We start from the raw sequence: 22,763 nt of genomic DNA, 5'->3' as shown, positions 1-22,763 counted from the left end.
AAACACTTTAGAGGTGGATAACAATACGTCCACTTAAAATGGTCTGATATTTTCTATTTAATAAAACAATTTTAAATTACCATTATAAATTTTAATAAATAATATCCGTTAGCATTGTATTTTACAACGTATTGAAGTATTTTTCCACACGGAGCGCTTATAAGGAAGGGGCTATTACGGGCCGTCTGTTGAACGTAACGCTGTCGAAAGAGGATTTTATACGTGGGAATAAGCTATTATCTTTCAAAAATCGCAAGCACTCTGCTAGAACGTTGTCAGTGGAACCACAGTACTGTTAATATGTCTTTTCGTTCTATCTCCCTCAAAGCAAAACAAGAATTTTATGCAAGTACAATTATCACTGTTTGTTATTTGTGCTCGCTATACAAATTTGCGTAAAAGGAAGTAGTGAGTCCAGCGGCAATAGTTAAAGTGCGAAAATACACATTCCCATCAAATGGATCAGCAGCAACAGAAAAGTGCTGCTCACGTCTCGAAGCTGTTTGTGTGTTCGGCAGTCGACTTTAAAGATGAGATTGAAGAGGTGTGATCAATAAAATAAGTTTAAATTATCCCAATAAATGATTCTTTTCTCCTATTTGTATTTTTGTTTTAGAAATTTGAGCGTTCGTTTATCAATTTGCAGATGCAAATTGTTGGACTTAGTGATAAAGAAATGCATGACATATTGTCGCAAATCGTGTGCAAGGACAAACAGCACGAGGAGATTTCAATCGGCTTTCTCTACATAATGCTTACCGATCCTGCTATGGCTCCAAAAACGTATCGCGATGTAACGCTCGTATCTAGGGACGGAATGAATGTTATTGTAGCAAACCTCACTTTACTAGTGGCTGAGAAATATTCTAAGCTCACGGAAATAGCAAGAAGACAATTAATTTGGGTGTTACGGGAATTCGTAAAACACCAGGTTCTCAGTGTCGAAAACGTTATTTGGAACTGTCTTCGGCAGGCAGGCGGAGGGGATGCGTCCCATAGAAATCTTTTTCTTATCGAGAGCCTTTTGGATATATTTATGGAGTTTAGAGCATGGTTGGAAAACAATCCATTCCTCGTTCAGTCTGCAGTTTACAGCTTCGTGCGCCTTATAGAAGATCACGCCAATCCAGCTTTGATGCCGCTCCGACAAAAGGAGGTGAAGTTTACGATATCGTTAATCCGAGAAAGGTTCCACGATATTATACCTCTCGGAAGGGACTTTGTACGGTAAATGCTTAAACTCACCATATTTATTGGACAATTCGATATCACCAATCTCTTCAATTTTAACTAACTACTGACTTTAATTAAAAAGAAAACGAAATTAAAATCTTTATATCTCCCCTCTTAACGAGGTAAAAATCTAGTGACGATCGCACCTTCGACAAATAAAAGTTCTGATATAAACTTTTTTGACAAAAATATATTATATGATCTACTACATAAATACACTTTCTAAATTTTTCTCATTCAACACACTATCAAAATCGTACAGCTAAATTGCAGCGGCCGAATGTAATATATTTAGAAAGTGTATTTATTTAGTAGATCGTATAATACATTTTCGTCGCAAAAGTTGATATCAAAACTTTTGTTTGTTGAAGGTGCGATCGTCATTAGATTTTTACCTCGTTAAGAGGTGTTTTTGTTTGATATCAGAAGTTTTTGTTTGTAACATTAATCGTATAATTAATCTACTTTCCCAAATGCCGTAATGATTTGACCTGAAAAACTCCACTAAATTGGTCTTATTGTACGGTTCTAACAACCACTTTATAAACAATTGTTTTTTAGATAAAATTGCGTTTATAAAAACGATATCGGTTGCCAACGCAACTGTAGCATTCCACATAGCAATCGAGGACACGTAAAAATCAAAAAAGCCTGAACAGTTGTAAAGAATTTAACAGAATTTTACCCTCCTTTCTTACTGATCATGATGCAAGAATTTTTGTATCATGTGCGTTCAGCAGAACTATCGTAAGAATTCCATCAGTGATCAGGTATCATGTTGTTCTGCTGAACGCGGCCAATTAAAATACAGTTCTTATCACAATTATACATTCGATTTCATAACCGACTTCTTTGTTTTCTTCTTTCTTGGAATACCTTTTTTTATATTGCTTTATCAGAATCGTCAAACACTATGAGTTATATGTAGCTATTTTTACCTTTTTTGCCGCCAAGCTAGCGAATTTTTCTAAAAGTGGTAGAACTAAAGTTTCATATATTAAGCTATGAATCTAGAATTTTCAGGACCCTAAAATAACGCTTTGGGACAAACTGACAAACAAAATAAAATTTTCTTCTTGAGACGTTGTTTGTTGTCTTGTTTTGCTATTTTGATATCAGTCGTATCGATCAGACAGACGATCACAGTAGATTTTAATTTCTTCCTGAATATATAGTAATCGCTTTCGCACACTATCCTGGAGCGCATCGTCACTACCTAGACTGCCGTCCACAGTGCTATTAGATTCTTCGGAAAGTACGTAACAGGTAGAAAGCGTTTCCGCCACTATATGGTATATATAGTAGTGACCTAGCCTTCTCTGTCGGTCTGTCTGTCCGTATGAACGCTGAGATCTCGTCAACTATATTGAGTCGGTACAAAAACATTTTATTCTTTTTGCCCTTCGTGGATTTAATTATGATCAGGTTCTTACCTGAGTAGAATAGATAGCATTATTATTCGTACTATTTTTATGCATAATCCTTGGTAAGCCGCCTAACCTTCAATGTTTTCGTTAGGCTAACGCGCAATTACTTTCCTATTAACTTACCACGATGTACATCAAATTTTAGTCTGCACGAGCCCTTTCGCATTTTTTGTAATAAATATAAAACCCCATATAATCTAATTTGTTCCTCAACCTCTATCCCTGTGTTGAGTTTCCAAGCTAACAAGCACGTGCTTGGTGGACCAACGTTCAACAATATAACAATAGATAGAATGTTGCGATTAGGCATGCAAATTCTAGGGCTTCATGCGCTACGCAAGTTTATTTCTTCGGAGTGCTACGCCCATAAAATAAAAACGTCAAATCAATCTATCTGGCGCGCGCATTAATTTTAATATTTTGTAAAAGTGTAGATGGAATTTGGTTCTGAATATTAGTATCCGTCTACATACCAAAATTTTTTCAAATCGGACTATAAAAAGTTATCAAACAAAAACACCTCTTAACGAGGTAGAAAGTAGTGGCGAACGCGCCTTTAACAAAAATTTCTGATATCAACAATTGTGACGAAAAATTATATTACATTCGATAAAATAAATAAACGTTATTAAATTTATGATTTCGGCCCGCAACAGTACATATTTATTTACCTACATGTAAATTTTCTGTTGTAGCGTGCTGAATACATAAATTTAATATAGTTTTTTTATTTTATCGAATGTAATATCATTTTTCGTCACAATTGTTGATATCAGAAATTTTTGTTAAAGGCGCGTTCGCCACTACTTTCTACCTCGTTAAGAGGTGTTTTTGTTTGATATCAGAAGTTTTTTTTTTGCTCAAGAGTTTAAGTACCCCAATACCATGACTAGGAGTCGTCCCCATATGGCTTGGCTATTGAAAAACCAAACACACAGAAACCTTAATCTTAGCTGAACGCCACCTTAAATTAGGCACAACAAGTTTTATCGGATCAATTACCTATTTTAATAGCACAAGTTTGAAATCTCAAGGGCTGTATAGTTTCAAATTCCAAGAGAAATCTGTCGTTTCTTACATTTCCCGCCGAACTAGCGGGTTTTTTTCAAAATGGTAGAACAAATAGATCAAGTTTCCTATTACGATTAGCTTCTTGCAAGTAAAGCACCCTAAAACCATAACAGATTTTCCGTTTGAAAAAATCCAATAAGAATTTGTTCATCAAATTGGTTTTTTTCTTGGTTACTCGAATAAGTATGAAATATTACGTATACGGAGCTGAAACGAGTTGCACTTTTTATCGCTTAATATCTTCCAAACGGTAATTTTTAGGGCAAAAAGTGTTATATAACAAAAGTTGAGGAATCTCAAGGGCTATATGATTTAAAATTTAAAAAGAAATCGTTCGACTCAATTTTGAGAAAATAGTCAAAAAGTGGTTTTAAAAAATAACTTTTTATCATAACTCTAAATCTATTACATTCAGACAATTTTACTGTATAAAGAGTATTTAGCAAATTAAATTATATTTTCAGAGATATATAGCACGTTTCTGTAGCATTAGTTGTTTAGATACTATAAGCATTTTAAATCTGGCTTTTTTTTTTATTTCCCGCTAAACTAGCGGGTTTTTCCAAAAGTCGTAGAACAAACGTTTTCTATTTCAAGCTGCTTTATACACCCATAGGGTTTCCAAAACCCTAAAACTAAGATGGGATGCATACAAACCCACAAACAAAGGGACAAACATTTTCATTTTGGGAAGAAGAAGAAAATCTTGTTTTTTGAATTACTTTTGAACGGAACATCAGATTTCAACAAATGAGATGTCATTCGACGCGTATTCTCAGTAAGAATAAAACTAGCTAAACAGCCGGGGGCTTTTATCCCCACCGTATCCAGCAGCTCCAATTTTCTACATTTTTACTTTTACACTTTCACCGCTTTTTCTCCCAATGAAATATAATATAATATATATATAATCTATATATAAATCTATATAAAGTCTTGGTATGCAATCTTCTTAGTTTTTGCAATACCTTTCGATTGGTGTATCACTCGTTGCGATCGGACCATAATTGCAGATTTTCAATTCTGCGGCTATATATAGTAGTTGTCTTCGCACGCTCTCTTGCGCGCTTCGCCACTACGTGTACTGCCGTCCACAGTGATAAGCCAATAAAGGAGTGGTGTGCAATCTTAGAAAAATATGATTTGCTGCATGCATATTTCTATCTCCCTCGCACTCCCGTTAGCTGAGTAGCGGGTATTAAATAGACGAAGCCGTCGACGATAGCGTTCTCTTTTGTTTTAACCTAAAATCGTTCTTATTTTGAGGTTATATACAAATGTACCATAAAAACAAGGAAGAGCGCTATAGTCGAGTACCTCGACTATTAGATACCCGTTACTCAGCTAAAGGGACCAAAGGGAAATGGAGATATGCAAGCAGCAAAGCGAGATTGAAATGCGCCACCTACCGGCGGTAAACAGATTTAAACGTTATGAGCGTTAGAGTGGGCGTGGCAAAATTTTTTTTTTTGACCAATCGATAGGTATTGACGAGACCAATACAGTTCAGTTAAAATTTTTTATTTAGCATGAAAATTGTGGGTGCCACAGGCTTGGGCGGTTTGTGGGCGTGGCAGATTTGCGTAACAAACTCGCGCTGCGTACAAGGCTACTGAATCTAAATCTGAGATCCCAATTCTCTATCCTTGGTAGTTTCCGAGTTATCCACGTTCATATTTACGATTTTTTGATGTTTTTTGATCAATCGATAGGTATTGCCGAGAGCAATACATTTCAGTTAAAATTTTTTCTCTAGCATCAAAACTGTAGGAGCCACAGTTTTGGGCGTGGCACTCTACTGAAACAAACTTGCGCTGCGTAAGAAGCTCAGGAATCTGCACGCCAAATCTCAGTAGCCTAGCTCTTATAGTTTCCGAGATCTCAGCGGTCATCCGGACAGACGGAAAGACGGACATGGCTAGATCGACTCGGCTAGTGATCCTGATCAAGAATATATATACTTTATGGGGTCGGAAACGCTTCCTTCTGCCTGTTACATACTTTCCGACGAATCTAGTATATCCTTTTACTCTACGAGTAACGGGTATAAATAGGTCGATTTTTATATGAAGGAAAAATTTAGTTCCAATTTTCATGTCTTAAAGTACGTTATTTGAACTTTTATTAAATTTAAAAAATAAGGAAGGTGAAAAAATGAGTAGGGATAACCAATATTTTCAAAAAATATCGTATTGATGATGTTTGTTATAAAAAAATGTAATTCTTATTTCAAATATCAAGTAAAAATATCGATATATTCCATATGTTTGATATTTTTTTATTTCAATGAAAAGTTTATTTAGTGCTGCTAAAGCATTTTTTACTCATATTTTTACCAAAACAAATCTATATTAAGCTGATATTTTAAAAAAGCTTCCAATACTCCACTCTGTTGTAATTATTATTCCAGCATTAAAACTGTAGGCGCCAGAGTTTTGGGCTGTTTGCGGGCGTTAGAGTGGGGGTGGCACTCTGCTAAAATAAACTTGCGATGCACAGGAATCTAACGACACTTCATGCCTCATCTCAACTTGCTAGCCTTTTTAGTTTCCGAGATCACAGCGTGCATACGGACAGACAGACAAACAGACGGAAAGACAGGCAGTCAGACATGGCTCGATTGACTCAGCTAGTGATCCTCATTAAGAATATATATATTTTATAGGGTCGAAAATGGTTTTTTCTCGCATACCTTCCGACGAATCTAATATACTCTTTTAAGATAACGTTACATTTGAACATACTAGCGTTCACGTTTTTCTTGAAAACGAAATTTGCCGATTTTTTACTATTCTGACATTAATTTTTCGATCCTTCCTATGGCAGCTATATGATACTCCGATTCTTATGCTCTTTTATTTGTTATTCTGAAATAATAAAAAAAGAAAATAGATCAAAAATTACGAAGCCACAATTATTTTTCCATGAATTATCTGATCGTTCCCATGGCAGCTATATGATATATTAGTCCGATTTTTTCAAAATTTAATTCAAAATTCTGCAATTTAAATAAAATAAATTCCTAAGAGTTGACGATAATATGTCAAACAATGAAGAACGCTATAGTCGAGTACCTCGACTATCAGATACCCGTTACTCAGCTAAAGGGACCAAAGGGAAATGGAGATATGCAAGCAGCAAAACGAGATTAAGAAGCGCCACCTACCGGGGCGTTAGAGTGGGCGTGTCAAATTTTTTTTTGGATCAATCGATAGGTATTGACAGGACCAATACATTTCAGTTAAAATTTTTTATCTAGCATACAAATTGTGGGCGCCACAGGTCTGGGCGTTAGAGTGGGCGTGGCATATTGGCGTAACAAACTTGCGCTGCGTACAAGGCTACAGAATCTAAATTTGAGATCCCAATTCACTTTCTTTTACAGTTTCCTAGATATCCGCGTTCATATTTACGATTTTTCGAAGTTTGTGGGCGTTATAGTGGGCGTGGCAAACTTTTTTTTTGGTTAATCGATAGGTATTGATGAGAACAATACATTTCTGTTAAAATTTTTATTCTAGCATCAAAACTGCTGGAGCCACAGTTTTGGCCGGTTTGTGGGCGTTAGAGTGGGCGTGGCCCATTGCTGCAACAAACTTGCGCTGCGTAAGAAGCTCAGGAATCTGCACGCCAAATCTCAATAGCCTAGCTCTTAAAGTTTCCGAGATCTCAGCGTTCATCCGGACAGACAGACAGACAAACATGGCTAGATCGACTCGGCTAGTGATCCAGATCAAGAATATATATACTTTATGGGGTCGGAAACGCTTCCTTCTGCCTGTTACTTACTTTCCGACGAATCTAGTATACCCTTTTACTCTAAGAGTAACTGGTATAAAAACACAAAAGCTTAAATTAAAATTTTTTTTAATTTTTCCGATTATTTCTTTGATTTTTATAGGATATAAATACAAAGCTAGCCCTATGTCCTGAAAGTGGTGACCCGTCGCCGCGTGAATAGTTTTGGGTAGCCGCTGCTTTCGTCGTAGTGCGTTGTCCTTTGATTACGCCGACCTGAAGCCTGGGTTTCTGGCACCGTCGTTTTGCAATATCCGGTGGTGACGCTGGCTTGGATTTTTTTCTTGCCTCGAACTTCTTGAAACCGCTCTGGAAGAGTTTGGAAATATTCAAGCAGATGGTCCAAAAGGCGATCGCGGCGATGGTTTTACTATTTAATTTTCACATTTAATATGATAAGCTCAAAACTCCTTGATGTTAAGGACCGTTGATGAAGCTGGCGCTGTGGATTTTTAGCTCTATAAATTTCGGTATATGGTATTGTTTACTATTACCTCCTCGTCAAATGTGAGGAGGATTGTTCCAGTTACCAGTTGTCCAATGATCGTAGCTGTTCCGTCATTAAGTACGATAACGCCGTCATCGGTGACTGTTAGCGGCTCAAAGTGGCTGGGTCGAGTGGTACAGTATGCGTAGCCACCTAAATGGAGTTGTTGTATTCATGTTGAGTAGGGCATTTCTCTGTAGAGTTTTGTTGTAAGGGCAGCGCTGCAGTTTCCAGTCGTCATAATCTTGTTACCACTTTCAGCTACATTGTTGTATTCGTCAAAATTAATAATAGTGCTGTTGTGTTCAACGGGATGCCAGAATATTTTCTCACATGCCATGTACGGTCTAGGATATTTTAATATTAAGTGTAAACAAGAAAGGAAGTTAATTTGTTTCATATTACTTTCCCACCAATTTTCCGATCGTTCCTAAGGCAGCTATATGATATAGTCGTCCGATTTTGATAAAATTGAATTCGAAATTTAGAACTAATTAAAAAATGTTATTTCCGAGCGTAGAAGTTTATATGTTAAAAAACACCAAAGTTTCAGCCCGATTGCTTTAAAACTAAGAGGAGACCAGCTTGCGTTGAAACGGACGGACAGACGGACATGGCTAGATCGACTCGTCTAGTGATGCTGATCAAGAATATATATACTTTATGGGGTCGGAAACGTCTCCTTCACTGCTTTGCAAACTTCTGACTGGAATCACAATCTGCAAGGGTATAAAAAGTATAGTTTAATAAATCTTTAATTTGGGCCCACTCCCATTTATCTCTTTAAAGGGATTTCCAACTTCCTTCAAACGAATTTTCTTTTTTTAAGCTTCGTACTTTTTAATAAGAATGCGTACAGGCCAAAAGGCCTCACAGGCCACATAGTTGCAAATCGAGCACAAGGAATACGGATCTTTAATAATGATACTTCTCTTTTTCGACTTTTAAATCATCAATCTGATTTTTGGCCGGATATTGGCAGTAATGTGCTAAGATGAAAGATTAGGATTTAGCCGATAAACAAATATTTAACGATTTTTGGTTAATGTTATATTATTAACATAAGATTTTTGGGGTATCTCAGGCTGAAAAACCTGGTGACCTTCATAATCGGGGACTTTCTGGGAAGTTTTGCAAATTATCATAGTAGCGCAAGCCACTCCTCATGTCAATTGCATGACGTGCCAAGGCACTGTGCATGGTAAATATCTCCGCATGAATATCACGGACTTCTCTGTTGTCCAGTCGAAAGCACTAACTTGCATGTCTGCAAGCAACAGACTTTCATTATCGCGATTCTTCTACGTACGCACATTGCAGCAATTAGTCCATCTCACTCACTCTTATTAAAAGCTTGTAGCACTTGTCTTTCTGCGTCGTTTAACAGTCTATTGACAATTTCTAAATGACAAAAATGGAAATCAAAACCAAAAAAAAAGGCAAAAATTTCAAAAAATCGTCCATATGAACGCTGATATCTCGAAGACTATCACTGCTGGGAGAGGGATTTTAGATTTATTTATTTATTTACTTATCGCCAATGGATAAATCCTTATCTGGCTACATATGATTATCTTAAATCTATTATTGAAAATTAATTAAGAAATATTCCCTAAGAGTTTGCCTTAGCATATCTTTCTCGGTCCCCCAGCTGAATCTAATGCTAGAAGGCAAAGAATTAAACAATCTAAGAGTCCTTAGTAGTGGCTCATTGCGAGTATAATTAGTCCTGACAGCACGGTCCAGGAATGGAACCATTGTACGGAGATTCCTGGCAGGAACATTAAAATTGATGCATCCCAACAGGCAAGGTCAATCAATATTTCCTACTAGCGAATCATTCAGGAAGAGAAGGCCAGCAGTTGCACGGCGATCCTTCAAGGAAAATGTGTGAAGCAGGGAACACTGATTATCATAGGGCGGAGCCGGTTCAGGAAAATGCAAGGATTGCAATGCAAACTTCAAAAACTTTTTCTGTAACCTTCCACTTCCCGAGGGATTCCAAATAAAGGAAGCACATTCAACCCTCGAACGGACAAGGCAGAGTATACAGACAATCTGAATACGGATCTTTGAATAATAAAGTGTTTCGCTTAACAAAGCCGAACATGGCATAAGCCTTTGGTAATATAAAATTCAGGTGCTCATTAAACATAAATTTGTCATTAAATAATACCCCCAGATCAACTATTTCATTCAAAGCAGAGAGAGGGTGGTTATTGATGTAATAAGTGAATGGAATGGTTACAGAACGTTTCGCATAACGAACGATGTGGCATTTGTTAAGGTTTAAAGGCAAACTCTTCTTGGAACACCAACTACCGATACTATCTAGGTCAGATTGAAGCAATATCGAATCATTTACTTTATTGACAGTCCTATAGATCTTTAGGTCATCCACATAAAGAAGGAAGCTAGAAAAATGGATACAGGCACAAATGTCATTTATAAAAATAATGAAAAGTAAAGGGCCAAGAGAGCTACCCTGAGGAAGTCCAGATGTCGCTTTATAAGGATGGAATAATGCACCACCTACTTCAACATGATAACGTCGGTTATCCAAATACGATGCTATCCAATTAAGAAAAGAAGAGTGAAAGCCAAGTTTGGAAAGTTTAGCCTTAAGGGCAGAGTGACAAACCTTGTCAAAAGCTTTGGCAAAATCTGTGTAAATCGTGTCCATCTGTAAATGATCCTCAAATGCATGTATACAGTGATTGGTAAAAATAGCCAAGTTGGTCGTCGTAGATCGACCAGGCTTGAAGCCATGTTGATTAGGTTCGATGTAACCCCTTATTAAGAAAGATAATTTTTTGAAAATTAATCTTTCGAACAATTTTGCTATGTTGCTGATTTTAGCTATTGACCTATAGTTTGAAATATCAAATTTACTTCCTCCTTTATGGACCGGCATGACTCTAGAAATTTTCCATCTAACTGGGAATTTTCCTTGAGACAAAGAAGAAGAGAACATAATTTGCAGGGGTAGGTAAAGACTGGCAATACAATTCTTTAGGAAGAATGAAGAAATTCCATCAAAGTCTAGTCTTGGGGAATTATCAAAATAACTTATTGCTTCAGAAATGTCATCATACGATATGTCCAGGCTTCCAATGTAGCAAAGTTCTGAAATTGAATTTAAAGTTTCCAGGTCATACCAATCATCGGAAGGTTCCATGTTCGATGAAAAAAAGGCAGCAAACAAATTGGCGATATCGGCCTCGGTGGAAGCAACAACATCACCATACGACATTGTTGAAGGTATAGACGAATGTGATTTTTTTGAGTTAACAAAGCGACAAAACGCGTTAGGGTTGGCCTTCAAACTATGCCCAACTTCACAAATGTATTGGTTATATAGAAACTTATTAAGAAACTTAAACTCACGTTTGTGCAGCCTATATCTTTCTTTTTTTGAATTTTTGCAGTCCTTTAGTATACCAAGGAAGCCTGTAGGAACCACCTACCTTGGAACGGACTATGCTGTCAAGAGTATTTCTAATCGTTGAAAGAAAGGTTTTATAATTATTTTCAATGCAAGGGTTCGCTAGAAAGGCACCCCAATTTAAAGATAGCAGGCAATCCCTTAGGGAACTCAAACTAGAGGGATCAAATATATATCTAGGATTAGAATCGTTGAATGGCTGAAAGCTGTAAAATTCGATGTTTAAGCACAAGGGTTTGTGATGTACAACACAATTTGAAATCGTAAATTCAGCCATAGTTACGTTAGAATGAACAATAGAATTAATGAAGATTTAATCAAGAAGCTTATGCAAATCATTGAAAATATTAATTTGGGTGAGGCCAATACTAAAACAGTCATCAATGACAATTATTTCATGAGAATGATGCACATTTCCAGGCACCATAGCAGATGCTTGTGGGTCCCACGTCCAGAAAACAGAGCTGAGGTTGAAGTCTCCTGCCACACATATGCCATCAGAGTCCTCCAAGCTGGCATGGATGTTAGCGATGTTGTCTAAGTGAGCCTGGTAAAGCCGAAAATCACTGCCAGGTGGAACATAGGAAGCCGCAATCGATATCTTCCCGGATGAGCCAGACACCGTCACCGCCAATTGGTCTAGAAGGGAGTCATCATTAAGGAGTCGAATTAGAGTGCAACAGAATTTTCGGCCAACAGCCACGATGACACCACCACCTCTCTCGCACTGCATTCTGCCGAAGTCTTTACGAAAAACTTGGAATAATTTAGGATCGAAAAATTCATTCGAACTAAAGTTAGAATTTAGCAAAGTCTCAACCAGTATGATAATGTCATAGTCACTGTTGGAAGTATTCATAAAGACAGACTGCGTTTTAGTTCTCATGCCGGATATATTTTGAAAGTATATTTTCAAGCCATTATTTCCTGAATGATGGCTGTTTGAGTTTACTGCGGACAAGCCCATAGCAGGTTGCCAGTCAGCGCATATTGTTGAAGAGGAATTCTCAACATCCAAATTAGATGTCGGCCTCGCGTGATCGTAAGTACTATTAAGTACCTTGCGTATCCGTATGTATTTTTATAGGCAGGTTGAGATCGTCATTCCAAGGAATAATAGTGCAGTCGAATTGGGAATATGTAAATGATTTTCCTAATGAAGCATGACGGCCATCCAAAGAGCGCAGAAGAAATTGTATCAATAGAGAGAGGCGGTGAAGAGCACAGTGAAGAGTGTGTCCGACTTCTCATATAAGAGAGCGCTATCCCAAGAGACGCGCTGAGCTCATTAGTATCAGAATCCGAAGATAGCAGCATCCGATATTGGTTTAACTCCGGCGGCGAATATGTAGAGAACATATTTTCAATGAGGGATTTCCAACCTAATAAAGAGTATGAATCCAGCCGATGTTCTAGGTACTTCGGGAGAGAGGCTCAAGATGTTGAGAGCGCAACTCCGAGGAGCGCGCCGATATTAGAGCCAGGCGGAAGGCGAATGTCTCGCAAAGCGGACAACAAAAGCTCCAGCTGATGTTGATGGTGCAACGGGAGAGCGGCGCAAGATGATGAGAGCGCAACTCCGAGGAGCGCGCCGATATTAGAGCCAGGCGGACAGCGAATGTCACGCAAAGCGGACAACAAAAGCTCCGGCTAATGTTGATGATGAAGCGTTAGGAGAGAGACAGAAGATGATGAGAGCGCAGTGAGAAAGGCAAGCAGCTGCCGATGTTGTTGCGAAAAGGACTCAGACAAATGAGGAAAGGCTCTCGTAAAAGGTCCCGCAAAAGTAACGACGCCAGGGAGAGAACTAAGCTTGGTGGACGCATATTTTGAAACAGCATTCGGCTCAGTTGCAAACTTTTCGACATGCAAAAATTTCTTGGTCGGCGAGACATTAAGGTCTTCGGCAACAGGAGCCACTCCAACATATTTATTGGGCTTGTTGTTGTTCCTTCTCTTCTTATTTCGAACTTGTATAAAATGTCCTCTCTCAATATCCAGAGCATGATTAGAAGGGTCAACGACCTCGGAAGACGTAGCAGCAGCAGCCGCGTATGACTGGGGAGCTGCAGCTACGTTGGTAGGCCTCGGTAGACGAGGTTTGGGATTTAAATTTAAATTCTGAGACAATGCATCATCTTTAGCGGGGAACGCCTCCAAGAATTTGTTATGAAGGCCCTGATATAATTTATATAATATTTATTATGGAATTCATCAATTTTAGATTGCGAATCATTCGCATCCACACAGCTATCACATTGCCACAGTATGTTTGGATTTAATAAAAGTTTGAGCACATCGTACGGTAGGGCTACGCAAGAAGTATGATAAGCGCGACGGCACAAAGAAGAACAGCGAACAGCATTCGAAGCACGAAGCTGGGCCAATGTAACATCGGTATTGCACTCGGGACAGCGGTGAAGTAACATAGCGAGAATTTTAAGCACGTCTGAACGCAAAGAAAGCTAGATGACGACTAATTTAGAATCCTTGCTTCGTACACGGCGCAAGATTGTCACGCAAATGTGCCACGCCCACAAACCGCACAAAACTGTGGCTTCTACAGTTTTGAATCTAGAAATGAAATTGAACTGAGATATATCGGTCTTGTTAATACCTATCGATTGACCTTTAAAATTTTGCCCCGCCTTCTTTAACGCCCACAAACCGTCCCAAGCTGTGGGGCCCACAGTTTTCATGCTAGAAAAAATATTAACTGAAATGTATTGGCCTCGTCAATACCTATCGATTGACCTCAAAATAGTTTGCCACGTCCATAACTCTTATATGTGTCTGGCGCCCACATTACCATATACTGAGGAGGCGCTTAACAAATTGGTCAGTAATTTTAATATTTATAGAATGTAAAGATTGATTATTCCAATTTTCGTAAATGTAACCAATAACATCAAGGCTTTGAGTTTGAAATTTATAATTTTATTTCTGGATGGCAATGTTTCATATTTAATAATTTAATTCTGTAATCATAATTCTCTCATTCTCTTCTACTCCGGTATATAGCACTTTCTTAATATTTCAGAACTACGAATTTAATTTAATAAACAATCTTGATTACTAACGTTTACTGTGATTGTTGGTCTGCTTATTTATGCTTGAGCATTTGTGTTAATATTTATCTGCCTGTTTTCATATAGCTGCCATAGGAACGATCGGAAAATTGGTGGGAAAATAATATGAAACAAATCATAGACTTCGGTGTTTTTTGACATATTTATTTATATAACGCTAACAAGTAATTATAAACTAATTGCTAACAGTGGTCATGAGCTATAGCAGCTATAGGCCTTCAGCTCTTCTGGTTTAGTATAATTTCATTTTGTTTTCTTTTGTCTATTTGAATCTAGCTTATAATCTAGATATTTACAGTGTTTTATTTTTATGCTTATAATTTTAGCTTTGATCAGGAAGTTTGAGATGATGTTGAAGTTGTCGATTGTGGGGTTAGCTATAGATAGGATGGGATCAAGGTTGTGGAAGGATTGAGAACGTTGTGAGGAGAGGGAGGGGCAAAAACATATTATATGTTGGATATTTATGCGTGCGTTGTTGCACAATGGGCACAAATTGTTTTTAGCCGTGTCCAGGTATTGGGCATTGGTTAAGTTTGTGTGTCCTAGTTTGAGTCTGTTTATTATTATTTGTTGCCGCCTGCTCAAGGGAGTGTTTTTATGAAGGGAGTTTGACGTGGATGATTTGGCAATTTGTTGATACCAGTAAGATGTTGAATTAAGACTGTTTGTTTGTTTATCTTGTAGTTCTTTTTTTAAGAACTGGGTAATGTCGTTAGTGTTGTTGTTGGCAGTAAGGGTTAGTGGAAATTTAGAGGCCAGTTTGGCTGCCTCGTCTGCGTTTTCATTACCTACGAGTCCTATGTGGCTAGGTACCCAGACAAGAGATATTTTTGGGGAGTGTTTAGTGACTAGGTTTCTGACTGAGGTGGCATAGTGCGAATGGTTGTTTTGGTTGGTGATCGAGGAGATGGCATCTTTACGCAAATTTGTATGGCTTCCTGAACTGCTATTATCTCACTCGAGAGGACTGAGGAATAGAAAGGCAGAAGTCCCAGTTTGATCGTTGCTGTTTCGGTTGTGATGCTGTAGGTTGTTATGCCTCCAGATTTGGAGCCGTCGGTATAGACGAAGTTATGGTTGGGGTACGAGGATTTGAGGGTGCGAAAGAGTTGATGAAAAATGTTTGGTGGTGTTGTATTTTTATTGTATTTAGATAGGGTGGTGTTGGTTGCTTTAATAATGCTATCCATGTTAAATGTTTTGCATTTATTGTTTTTGATTGGGAGGTAAGGAATTGATTTGGATTTGGATCATTGTATTACGTGGTCTATTGTGCTGGAGTATCTATGGTTTCTTTTAGTCGATTTGGTAAGCTTTTTTAAGGGTGTGTCGATGGATTTTAAAAGGTTTTTGGCTAGTTTTCCAGTTAAGAAGTCTCACTTGTGTTCTATGGGACATATGTTGGCTTCTAATAGAAGGTTGTTTATTGGGGTGGAACGGAATGCTCCAAGACCTACTCTTATTGTTGAATTAAGGGAAGTTTTAATTTTGTTTAATTGTGATTTGGGTTCGTGTCCATAAATTGGAAGGCAGTAGTCTATCTTGGAAATAATGAGTGATTTTATGACTTGGATGAGAGAGGCGGTGTTGTATTTGTGGGACGAAAGGTGCTTTACTATGCCTAATGGCTTGGACAGATCGGCCTTTAACTTGGATATGTGAGTGTTCCATTTGTATCTTTTGTTGATTGTGAGTCCTAGTATTTTGAGGGTGTCGGTGGTTGGTATAGTGGTGTCTCCTGTTAATATCTTAGCGTTGCAGTTGTGTTTCCGGCAGATATGAAGTATCTTGCATTTGTCTTTGGAAAGGACTGAGCCTAAGTGCGTGAACCACTCGTCGATTTGGTTAAAGGTGTGTGTTAGGTTCGTTGTGGGGTTTTTTCGTTTGTTGTGCTCTATGATGAGGTGAAAGTCGTCTGCGTAAGCGCAGAACTTGATTTCTCTTGGGATAGAGATGATGTTGGTAAGGGAGTTGTAGGCTATGAGTAATAAAATGACAGAGATTGGAGAGCCTTGCGGAATACCATTGTTAAGAGGGAAGGTATTGGAGAGATAGGTGTCGGTTTTGATTATTATTTTTCTATTTGTTATGAAGTTTTTGACGTAGTATTTTCCAAACGTGTAGTTGCTGTATGACTGTGTGTATGCCAATTTTGTCGAAAGCCTTAGTGAAGTCGAGTGAAATAATTGTTAGGTGTTTCTTGAGGGCAATGGATCTGGAGGCTAGGTGGTCTACATAAAGTAGACTGTCTAGTACAGATTTGCCTCTTTTAAAGCTGAGTTGGCTGTTGTGAATGAGTTCGTTATTTTGAACGAACCACCACAACCTCTTTGCAACTATTTTGTCGAGGATTTTGGCTAGGCATGAGTTCAGAGATATGGGTCTGTAAGATTTTATGTCCGTTTGAGGTTTATGTGGTTTCAAGATGGGTAGGACCAGGCTGAGTTTAAATGATTGGGGGATATGTGAAGAGAGTATTTCATTGTAGAAGTTAATAATTCTTTGTTTAAAAGTTGTGGGCAAGTTTTTGGTCATGCAGTAAGATATGCGGTCGTGACCTGGAGTTCTACCTTTCAGAGTGTTAAGTGTTGAGGAGAAATCTATGAACGTTATGTCCTTTTCGATTTCTACTGCCGTTTTGATAGGGATGTAGTTTGGGGTAGGATTAAGGAGTTCTTTGTTGAGGCGGAAGGCTGAGGAGAAGTTTTGGTCGCCGGCTTCTTCTGACCAGGTTTGACCAAAAGAGTTAGCGATTTCTTGTGGGTCGATTGTAGGAGTACAGTGGTCGGCATAAGTATTTTGACAAAATAAAAGTTAAGTATACTCATAACTTGAATTTACTTCTTGTAAACTATAGGCATCAATGGAAAGGTAATTTCAATGCCGTTTGAATGATACAATACATTTCTTTACCCATTCAGTACTTATTGAAAAGGACGAATTTGTGTAAATCAACTTTGAAATTAAAAAAAAAAACTTTTTTCCTCGTCTTGAAAACTTAAATTTTTTGATGCAAAAAGTTTCTTCAAACAAAAACAATAGTAACTGCAAAAAGAATTTTTCAAAAATCATTTTTCTTATATTTTTTATGAATTTTTGAAAATGCTTAAAAACAGGCATTTGAGCCATATTTTTGTCTTTTTCATACAAATTTTTTCCGACATTGTCACTTTCAAAAAATCATAAAAAATATAAGCAAAATGATATTTGAAAAATTCTTTTTGCAGTTACTATTATTTTTGTTTGAAGAAACTTTTTGCATCAAAAAATTTAAGTTTTCAAGACGAGGAAAAAAGTTTTTTTTTTTAATTTCAAAGTTGATTTACACAAATTCGTCCTTTTCAATAAGTACTGAATGGGTAAAGAAATGTATTGTATCATTCAAACGGCATTGAAATTACCTTTCCATTGATGCCTATAGTTTACAAGAAGTAAATTCAAGTTATGAGTATACTTAACTTTTATTTTGTCAAAATACTTATGCCGACCACTGTAGGGTTGTTAAGGCAGTGGATGTTTTTTTGGGGGTATAACCAAAGACCATAGCATAACAAGATGCTAACTAGGAGTAAGAAAATGTACACAGGCGGGCTAATTTTTGCAAAGCAACCCTTACACGTATAGGAATCTATTTTTAGAATGCAGTTGCTTTGCTTCCTTATCTTTCCCTCTCTCTTGCTATTTCGCTCACGACACTTCGCGCTGTGAAAAAGTCAAAATTCAATTTTTGTCTCAGTTGTCGATTCTTGAATTATGTTGACGAAAAGAAATCGATCTAAAAGACGCATTGCTCGTGCGAATTATAAGCGGGCTGTGGCGCTCTGCGTATGTTGGTGACCCGTGGATAATGGATTTGAGTTCCATGTTCTTCGAGTCCACTCAGAGGCTGGATTCAACTAAATTTTTTTTATAGTTTTTTTTATTTTAAAATTTTTTTAGCTATATTTTTTTGATTATTTTTTTTATAGATAGATTTTTTTAGTTTGTTTTTAGTTTTTTTTATTATTTTAAATTATGTTTTTATAGCCGAAATTTTTTTAGATGTACCAATTGGGACTTTAGCAATTAATCGCTCCTATAGATATATTTTTTTTTGTGTAAATTACATATCAAAGACTTTAAAAAATTTCTAATAGCAATAAAAACATGAACACAGTAAGCAATTCACTTTGATTAAAAGCGTAATGTGTACTCGAGAAAACGATTTTTCATTATATTTTGTTGAATATGGTGAGTGCAAAATGCAATTTTTTGATAAATAGATTAAAGATCTCCAGATATTTATCTATTTTTGACGAAGTATATTTAGCTTATTGCTACTTTTACATTTGTCTGGGGAGTCTAGCCACTAACAATGTTTGTACAGCAAAACACTAATTCAATGTATCTAACATTAGCATTTTATGTGAATAGCACTCATGATTTTCATTTATTTAAAAAAAAAAAACGATTGCATAAGAAAAAAAGTTGTTCCCAGTCGGGGTTGAACTCCGACCTGCAATTCCCGCGGTTGAGCGACTAGACCCCTGGCCTACAGGCCATTGACACCTTACGTTAGTCAAATGTGAGATTGAGCCCTTATTGCAGCAGACCACACGAAATGATTCACCAACACAACCAAAGAGCTTTACACGGACAACGCACACTAGCAAAATCGAAAATCCACATCGAAAATCCACACCAAAAATTTTGGCGTACATTCCGTTGTATGGCTGTTACGTATCTTGTTATTCTATGGACTTTGGTATAACCCACATAGTCTTTTGATATTTGCCCATGCTTTATTTGGGTTTAAGTATGGGTTAATGTCGGAGGTAAATTGTTGAATCCTTTTTTTTTTTTGCATCTCTGATGGATCTTTTGAATTTTGCATTGAATTTTTTATACTCAATAATGTTATGAGTGTTAAATTCTCTATTGAGTTTCCTCCATTTTTTTGTTTTGTCTTTTTTGAGAAGAGACAGCTCGCTGTTCCACCAGGGAACGGTGCGGGGTTGGGTTAAGGTGTAGTTTTGGGGTATGGATTTTTTGATAGTAGCGGCTTCTTGGTTGACATTTAGACTATGGAAGCTTTCCGAGCTAAAACTTGTGATTTTTTCCTTGAATAGGTTCCAATCTGCATCTTTTAGTTTAAATGAGGGTTTTGCGGTACAGGTTGGGACAGTTTGGTTGCGGAATATTGAAATTAATATGGGAATGTGGTCGCTGCCATGAAGGTCGTCTAACACAGGAGATTTCTGGAGCTATACTGGCGGAGGCGAAGGATAGATCAATGTGTGTGTATGTGTTGTGCGTTGAGAAGTGAGTTGGAGATTTGTCGTTTAGTAGTAAGTAGTTAGAGCGGTCGATGTAGTTGGCTATAGTCCTTCCCCATTTGTTGAATTTTGGTGAGCCCCAATAAGAAGGGTCCCAGCTGTTAAAGTCACCCAACACTAGGGTTTGGGCGTTCGGGGAATCAAGAACATTTGCCAAGTTGTTTGCGTTGAAGGGTTTGGAGGGGGAGATATAGGCTGAGATAATGTTAAATTTGGATTTGGACTGTATGGAAACTCCGACCGCGTCAAAGTCTGACCTCACGGAGATTTCGTTCTGGGGTATGGAATTGTGAATTAGAAGGGCGGTGCCTCCAAAACTATTATAGTTATTCTTGCTGGTGTTCTACTCCCTCAGTTTATAGGGGTAGGAAGAAAGCATAGGTTTGTAATGTGTGTTTCTTGGAGGGCAATGATTTGCGGGTTATAGGATTTAGTAAGTACTTGTAGATCTATATAATTTTATATTCCATTCTATAATTTTAAGCATCGGCTTTAAGATTTAAAGTTAAAATAAGTTTTAAAGTTAGGTTAGTGTTTTTCTAACTTATTATCTAATTAGTTTTAATTAGATTATTTAGGTAGTTTGCTTATGAGGTTGGTGTTGGAGATACATGTTTTTTCAGATTTGTCTTTAGCTTTACGTGGTTTAGTGAGGAGGTTGGACTTGTCTTTTGTTTGGGATCTGAGCTTACGGTCTGTTTCAGGGATGAGTCTTCTATTTTGGTTGCGATTAGTGGAGTCAGTTGTGTCCATATCTTCTTCCGATGTATTGGCCGATTGTTGTGGGTTTTCCTGTTTATTTGAGCGCGCGCGGAGGTCGATATAGTTGGTGATTTTTCTATTTGGCTGTGATTCAGTGTTAGTTGAGGTTGACGGAGTGTTGTTTGTTGTTTGCATTGATGTTGTAGGTTTAGGTTGTTGTTCGAGGGTTCTAGAGTAAGTTGTTGGTTGATGTGTGTGGCGTTGATCATAAATGCTTAGTGCGGTTGGACACGTGGACACGTTCATATCCTATCATTATTGTTGATGGTAGTGTTGTTGTTGCAAATGTTAAGATTGTCAGACCAGATTTTTGTAGGAGGTTGTTCTTGAATTGAAAGATCTTTTCGACTTCAATTACTTTTTGCGAGCTTAGTTCTTTTAGTATGTCTTCTTTTTCTATGTTACGTAGGTCGTTAGAGTATATAACTCCTTTTGAGGTGTTGAGTGTTTTGTGTTCGGATAAGCTGACAAGGAAGTTGTGGAATTGGGTAAGCCTGAGCAGTCTTTGTGCTTGGATTACGCCTTTGGTTTTAACTAATAGCTTTCCGTCTCTGGTTTTTTGACCGATTCAACTTCACTACCGCATTGGTAATCAATTACTTTCTTGATAATGAAGGGAGACACATTTTCAAAAGATTGGTTATCTTGGCGAGAAATTATGATTTATTTAGGTTCAGTTAATGCATTTTTATCCCATAGTACTGGGTTACTTAGGTCCGGTGGTCGCATTGCTTGTCCACTTGGGCTGCTGCCCGGTGCACTTTCTTTGCAACGGTTCTGTTAGGGACTTTTGTTTTTGGATTTTTGGTAAAGTATGCTTTGTGCTTTTATTTGTTTTTTGAAAATTTGGATTGATTTGGTGCTGTTATCTGTTGGTTTTGGCGAGGTGATCTCTGTAGCACGTCTGTCTTCTATGAAGTTTGGACTGGTACTGTTTTTGACATATTATCTTATACTATTGGGAATAACATATTGTGTATTTTTAAAAATTTCGAATTAAATTTAATAAAAATCGGACGACCTTAACATATATCTGTCAAGGAAAAGGTCAGAGAAATAATGAAATAATTGTTATACCCTTGCATTTAGTATAGGACCGTCCGTTTCTACGCAAACCAGTCTCTCAGTTTTAAAGCTATCCGGCTGAAACTTTCCCAAAAGTCGTATTTGTTTTGCAAGTAGTATATAAGTCGGAACCAGCCGGATCGGATAGGAATAATCGGAAAAAAAAATACAAAAATTAAATTTTTGGTGTTTTTATACCCTTGCAGAGGGTATATTGATTTCAGTCAGAAGGTTGCAATGCAGTGAAGAAGACGTTTCCGACCCCATAAAGTATATACAAGGTGAGTTCTAAAGTAAACAGGACTTTTAAAAAAAAGACAGAACAAATAGTTATTTCGTCAAAATCAATTTATTTTATTCAAAATAGTCTCCTTCTGCTTTAATACAGCGTTTTGCACGGCCCAAAAGCATGTCGAACGAGTGTTTTAGCTCGTTGCCCGGAATGGCCGCCAGTATGCCGGTGCAAGCCTTTTGAATGGCCTCTACGTCTGCATAACGCTTTCCTTTCATCGGCAAATGCAATTTTCCGAAAAGGTAGAAGTCGCACGGTGCCATATCAGGTGAATACGGGGAGTGGTTGATGGTTAAAATGTGAGAATTTGGTCAAATAGTCGGACACAAGCGTCGATCGATGAGACGGCGCGTTATCGTGCAACAAACGCCAACTTACATCTTCGCGATATTCGGGCCGAACACGTCGAATACGGCGCACCAAACGCTTCAAAACTCCAAGGTAGAATACCGCATTAACGTTTTGGCCGGGTGGAACAAATTCTTTGTGGACAATACCCTTGGAATCATAAAAACAAATCAGCATTGTCTTCACTTTTGACTTCTCCAGGAGCGATTTTTTGGGTTTCGGCTCGTCCGTCATTTATGTCCTCACGACCACTTTGAAAACGTTGAAACCACTCGTGCACTCTGCTACGGGATAGGCAATCATCGCCATAAACTTGTTTCATCAATTGAAACGTTTCGGTAAAAGTTTTACCAATTTTAAAACAAAATTTAATGTTGGCTCTTTGTTCGAAGCTCATTTTCGCACCGATGACAAAAACATACTGACAC

General features: G+C 37.6%; 1 protein-coding gene across 5 annotated transcripts in view; it reads left to right on the top strand.

Moving 5' to 3' along the window:
• Positions 1 to 292: 292 nt before the first annotated feature.
• LOC119562466 (integrator complex subunit 3 homolog) overlaps positions 293 to 22,763 on the top strand; it is a 92,601-nt gene continuing 70,130 nt past the window's right edge. For 3 of the 5 annotated variants that reach the window (XM_037875658.1, XM_037875656.1, XM_037875653.1), the window contains exons 1-2: positions 299 to 544; positions 617 to 1,227. In XM_037875658.1, coding sequence (XP_037731586.1) covers positions 458 to 544; positions 617 to 1,227 — 698 coding nt within the window. In that variant the 5' untranslated portion in view covers positions 299 to 457. Of the gene's footprint in view, positions 545 to 616; positions 1,228 to 22,763 lie in introns of all 5 variants that reach the window. The other 2 variants (XM_037875659.1, XM_037875657.1) reach the window with 2 other exon arrangements.

The sequence above is a fragment of the Drosophila subpulchrella genome, unplaced genomic scaffold (assembly GCF_014743375.2).
Source record: "Drosophila subpulchrella strain 33 F10 #4 breed RU33 unplaced genomic scaffold, RU_Dsub_v1.1 Primary Assembly Seq50, whole genome shotgun sequence".
NCBI lineage: Eukaryota > Metazoa > Arthropoda > Insecta > Diptera > Drosophilidae > Drosophila > Drosophila subpulchrella.
Note: the sequence above shows the minus strand (reverse complement) of the source record. Positions and strands in the feature narration are given on the sequence as shown.